The 6,217-nt window shown below is 42.5% G+C and overlaps 1 protein-coding gene across 1 annotated transcript; it reads left to right on the top strand.

The window, feature by feature from the left end:
* Positions 1 to 4,458: 4,458 nt before the first annotated feature.
* LOC309378460 (claudin-22-like) lies at positions 4,459 to 5,389 on the top strand. Its single transcript, XM_081926568.1, has one exon. It carries the CDS (start codon positions 4,559 to 4,561, stop codon positions 5,225 to 5,227), a length of 669 nt encoding a protein of 222 aa, XP_081782694.1. The 5' UTR covers positions 4,459 to 4,558; the 3' UTR covers positions 5,228 to 5,389.
* The last annotated feature ends 828 nt before the right edge of the window (positions 5,390 to 6,217 follow it).

The following is a 6,217-nucleotide window of genomic DNA, read 5'->3' as shown; positions in this document are numbered from 1 at the left end:
GTACTTACTGTCAGAGCCACCCGTCTGGTCCCAGCTCACAAGAGACCCAAATCCGATCCAGTTTATTTACAAAAAGTCTTTATTGAAGATCATTGCTCCATTTACATTCCATCTTTGTGACTCTACGTCTGTAACGTTAGACCGCTGAAGTACCCTCTGAATCCGTCCCGCCTCTACACCAATTTAAGAGGCTTGTGCTGGACCACCTCTTCCTCTCCTTCCTTTTCCGCAGGGTCTTTCTGTCCCCCTGGGTTCCCCCTCACCGGGACTCGCCCGAGGCTGAATCCTCTGACGCCTCTGCCCCCCTCCTTCTCGCTTTGGGGCCGGGCTCCTCCCCAGGGCTCTCCTCACTTCCGCGCGCCTCTACATTTGAACTTGGCGCGCGTACGTTGCTTCTGACCTTTCTCTCGACCGCTACACTGCTCCCGGTGCTGCTCTCCACCCCTTCCGGCTGAGCGCCCTGCTCCGATCTCCTTCCCCTGTCTCCTTCTTGCTCTGCTCCCTCTGACACACTGGTAACTCCACCCCCTTCACTCCTTTCCGGCTGAGAAGCCGGCTCCGGTGTCCAACTCCCACTGGGGCTTCTCCCTTCGCTCCCCTGCTCCTCACTGCTTCCCCCTTGGCCTCCCTTTGGTCTGACCAGGGGGGCCCCCTTTTGGGAGTCCTCTGACTCACTGGTCAGACTCATGGACGACCTTTGGGCATCGTCATCCTCCTCCTCATCTCTCTGGGATTCTTCCCCCTCGCTCTCTGTCTCCTCCCCCATCTGCTCTTCTCTCCCTGAAACCCTGACAGATGCATTTTAAATAAAAGGACACATTCTACCCATGTAAAAACAACCTGATTCCTGGGCCATCCGCGGGCCAGATTTAGAAGGCGATTGGGCTGGATCCGGCCCCCGGGCCTTAGTTTGCCCACCAATGACCTAAAGCAACACAATTTCTGCCAATGTAGCAATACCTACAGACACCCCTAGCATATCCCCTCCTACCCATCAGTCATGTTGTTGCATGCCAGCAAGTCTCCCTTATTACTGTACCAGGCATGGGACACACCAACTGATGTCTGAGACCAGTTGGGTGAGTCAGCTTCCCTTATGACATCAACATATGCTGTATCATATGCAATCCTGTACATATGCAACCAATACAATGAACAACCACAAAGCTACAAAGAGACCACTTCCTTAGTGCAGACTACCATGGAGCAGAGGACAAGAGGGCAGCAACTGGACTGCAACGGCCACACATTCCAGGGCTTTGACACACTCCAAGATGAAACATAGGCAGCCTGAAAATCATCTCCCGCAAAGATAGAGCCAGGCGGGAAAGGAAGAAATGTTATTCCAACTGGAGCACCCAATCAGCCATGTGGCCTGGGGAGTAAGAGATATCTCTGAAGAACCCATAGGCTTCCCAGAAGGGGAGTTCAAATCACCGCTTTCAGAATAGTGTTCTAACCACCAACTTTTTTTAAAAAAATGAACTAATTCAGCCTATAGAAACATATTATGTATTCATTTCACTTTGCCCTGATGGATGATCTCCCTGGAGAAAGTGTGTGTGATGCTTTTGCGGCTGTAGGATCTGAATGAATCTTTGTTTGCGTCAGCCATCGGCCATAGCAATAAAACAACAATACGATATACAATAATAGAAATAATAGAAATACAATAATAGAAATAAAAAGTCAATTATATTTTAGGGTTTTGAATCAATAGTCAAATAGTGGGTCTTATTCTAATTGACCCAGCTAAAAACCTTGCAACCTTTGTCGTCACCTGCTCATCTTGATCTGCCAAGAGAAAGGACGCTGTGGCAGTGGTTGGGTGACCCGGAATGGACAATAAAAGAGGGGTGATAACCTCATTCCTCAAGTTTGCTGTAGGATCTCTCAGTAGCCATTGATGCCTTTGATGCCCAAAGTTGTGGGGTATCCTCCTGGACTACCTTCTTGTGGGTTGGAAGTTGGAGGCAATGTTTTCCGGTGGTTCTGCTCCTACTTGCATGGCTAAGTCTCAAAGAACAGTACTTAGGGCATTCTATAACTACATAGTGGGAGCTGTATTGGCAGGGTGCTGCAAGGCACTATTTCGCCCCCAATGTTATCTAGCATGAAGCCATTGAGAGCAATCCTCAAGATGTTTGGGGCACACCGTATTCTGATGACGCCCAGGTCTATTTCCACATTAAATCTGAGGCAGAAGAGGCCAGGTGAAAGCTGAGCCAGTGGGTGGCTGCAGTGCTGGAGTGGATGAGGGCCAATAGGTTGAAGCCCTGCCAAGTGAAAGACATGGTGGGTAAGAGAATTGGGTTCCCAGGCCTGATAATTGGGGAGTTTGCCTATTCTAGGTGGGGTTGAACTGTATCTGATGGAGCAGGTATGCAGCTTGGGACTTTTCTTGGATTCATCGTTGTCCATTGAGGCCCATGTAGCCTCTGTGGCAAAGAGCACCTAACATCAGCTTCAGCTGCTTTTGCCAACTGCATCCTTTCCTGCACAGGGATTATTTGGACAAACAATAGTCCAAACAAGACATTACTGGTGTAAAGGATCCCATGTGGAACTTCCCTTACAGCTGGTCTGGAGGCTACAGCTGGCATAGAATATCACAGCCTGGGTGGTGAGTGGTGCTATTTATTGGGCACATATCACAGCAGTGCTAAAGGATCTGTCAGATTTAATGTTCTGTTACACACACACACACACACACACACACACACACACACTCCTAAATAACCTAAAAAAACTGATCCCCCCTCTACTGCTAAGTAAGGGCATGAAGGCCAAAAAATTGAATCCAGTTGATTTGCTATGTCCTGATTACTGGCTTGTGATAACATGGCACCAGTGTTGTGAAATGCCAACCCCATCAATATTGGCATTCCACCGGTTTTTGAAGACACACCAGTTTAGACAAACATTCCCCTGAACTTGAAACTTCTGATGTGTTTTAATTCTTAGATGCCTGCCTTTGGGACTAAAATCGATGAACTCAATGCTTTTTTCCTGGTGGTATCTGCACCCCCCCCCCATCAGAGCCTTGCACCTTGAATAATATTTGTAAAGCTTTTTGTATGAATTCAAGAACAATGCTATAATGCAGTCTTCTGATGCCATTTGCTTTTGTGCAAATTCTTGTGTAGCACAGTTAAGTGTATTGTATAAATCAATAGCCTTAGGTCAAAATGTTTTCTAGACCCTATTTGGAAGCGGATAGACTGAGCAACATAATACAAATAATATTCTCTGGATTGGAAACAGATCCCCTAAATTCAGAGGAACTGCTTTCATTGTGTGCTTGCAGCTTTTTGAAGAACTGTATCTGGGTGATTTGTTCCACATGTGCAAATCGGTTTGCACAGCTAAGTCTTCGTGTACACTCTTGTTCTTGTACAAGTGCCATGCACAGAGAAGCACAAGAAGTTGATTGTCTTGTGCATTCAACGCTATGGATCATGGGCTTTGTCTATCGAAACTGGTCACAAAATAGTCACAAATTTTAAACACCTGTTACTATTCTGCCAGTCCATTGCTAGCAATTAAGAATACAGTCTACCACAACAGTTAATTGATGTCTGCTTTTAACTTCTTTTTTCTTTGTGTTTATTGTATGGCTTTATGTTTTATTGCTGTAAAGGTCATATATATATATATATATATATATATATATATATATATATATATGATACAGCAGTATATAAATATTTTTAGAAATAAAATTTATATATGGGATAAGCAAGGTATGCTCTACTGCTAAACAAAATAAGATAACCAAAATTGACTTTTTAAAACAAACGAGGAATGTTCCGTCATTGACAATGGATATTTCAAGAATGTAGGTACAATGATCCTGTAGCCTACTTTATGTATCGCTGCTTCTTGACTGTGCTCTAAAAGGGTCAGATGTATAACAAAGCCTATTTAAATTTAATTTTATATAAAGCACATGAAAAAGATCTTTTGCAATCTTCTCTGTGGTGGTGAAAGAAAAGAAGAATGAAGGAAAGCCTTTGGGTGTATATATACATATATTGAGGAAGTCTAATAATACAGATTATAGGAAAACAGTATACCTTTCTTTACAAGGCCTTGATTTGCAACCCTGAAATCTCAGATTTAGCCATTACAATGAAGTCCTGTTGCAGACAGAGCTGGTTTTTTATCACCACTTAAAATCTAATTAATCCGTATTGAAGCACAAAGATTTCTGTTGTTTTTTTGAGGTTAGGGGTCATAGAGCGTTCTTTGTTCATCCTCAGACTTGTAATCACCAGGCATTGGGATATAATTTTACCAAGCAAATTGGAAGGTAACAGATCAAATCCTTATCACAAAACCTAACTCATGGTTAAGCAGAGTCCTTCGTCCTTTACAAGAAACATTATATTCAGGAAGAACAAAAACACATTTCAGAGCTTGGAAAGGGTTAATATGCAAAAGTTTATATTCAGGGCATGAAAGAGCTAAAGATCATCAGAGCTGCAGCCGCCATATAAAGTAGCAAGTCTTATAGAGTTGGCCAAGATTTTCCGGCCAGGCGTTTTCTGCCTTTAGAATGGCTTTAGTGTACCGAACCATGATGCAGTTAGCTGGGATTTTATTTTGTTTGTTGGGATGGGTGTTATCCTGCCTCACTACCTATTTACCTCAGTGGAAGAATCTCAACTTGGAATTGAATGAATTGGAGATCTGGACAATGGGACTCTGGCAAGCCTGTGTAGTTCAAGAAGAAGGGGGGATGCAGTGCAAGGAATTCGATTCTTTTTTGGCTTTACCTCCAGAGCTCAAAATTTCTAGGATTCTGATGTTTGTATCTAATGGATTAGGACTTTCAGGCCTCTTGCTCTCAGGTTTCGGACTGGACTGCTTGAAGATTGGTGAACAACAACTGGACCTAAAGAGGAGGTTACTGCTGTTGGGAGGAATACTCTTCTGGATATCAGGAGTCACAGCCATAGTCCCAGTCTCCTGGGTTGCTCACACCACTGTGCAGGAATTCTGGGATGAGAATATTCCAGACATCGTTCCCAGGTGGGACTTTGGGGAAGCACTGTTTGTAGGCTGGTTTGCTGGATTCTGTCTCATCTTAGGAGGCTCAATGCTAAATTGCACTGTCTGTTCTGCTGACGCTCACTCATCCTCGGTCCATTATACGGTGGCAGAAGAGCAAGATAACTGTCAGCACCTGGAAAGTAACAACAGACCCAAAAGCCTAAGAGTTTGAGAGAGACAGAAAGGAGGATTCTTCTTTCATTTTCAGACACTTAAAACACACGAGCCAGAACCTTGTTCCAATTAAGATTCAAAGGACTCTTTGTTCCTTAGCAGATTCATTACACTTGGGCGTCTAAATTTTCTTCCTGCGCTTTTTCTTTCAAGAGCTGTGTTTTACCCTCCTCATTACAAAACTGAGAATGTTGACTTCACCAACAGGATGAGATTAAAATGACTGTGTAAAAAATCACCACTATGTAGATTTTATCTGATTTGTTTAAAATGTAAAAACAAAAAGCATCCCAAGTTCAAGTTAAGACAGAAAAAAAATGTAATATGATACCTCTTATTACACAGCTTCATACTACTAAAGCTAGTAATTTATTTCTATGGCCCACTGAATTTCTTCAAGTCAAAAAGTACAAGGAACTATCCTGCCTGTAGGTTTCTGCTGCAAGAAACAAATCTAATTCATGCAAAAAGACTTTTAATATTAGTTACAAATTGCCCTGCAACACTGGCAAAATGTTTAAATGATTTCAGTGATATCATCTATGGAATAACGAGTGACTCATCTTAACACATGGGAAATGCAAAGTCCCCCTCACTCCCTAATCTGAACGTTCTAGTGTCTACCTATTTTTATATATCTATATATGTAAGTTAGTAGCAAACAGAAAACAACCTGTGAGATAATGTGTTAAATGTTGCTCTTGTAAATAATCAATGCTGTTCTTCTCTATGTAAATAGTTGAGTTTTAAGCATGCATAATCACAATGTGTTTCCTAAAACCTGATAAATTCTACATTTATTTTACTACATGAAGGCAGTGTCGTCTTTAGTTTACAGCTTGAAGGAGCGGGATTGCTTCATTCGTGTCCCATGCAATCTAAATTAACTTTTATTAAGTAGCTTTGTATTACGTTGTTTAATTTATTAATGCCATCAGACGCTGAAAAGCTATTCTAGAAAGGGATTGACTATTGTTATTTGAATAGA

Source organism: Podarcis melisellensis (genome assembly GCF_964234715.1).
Source record: "Podarcis melisellensis genome assembly, chromosome: 9".
Taxonomy (NCBI): Eukaryota; Metazoa; Chordata; class Lepidosauria; order Squamata; family Lacertidae; genus Podarcis; species Podarcis melisellensis.
This window is presented reverse-complemented; position numbering and strand designations above follow the sequence as displayed.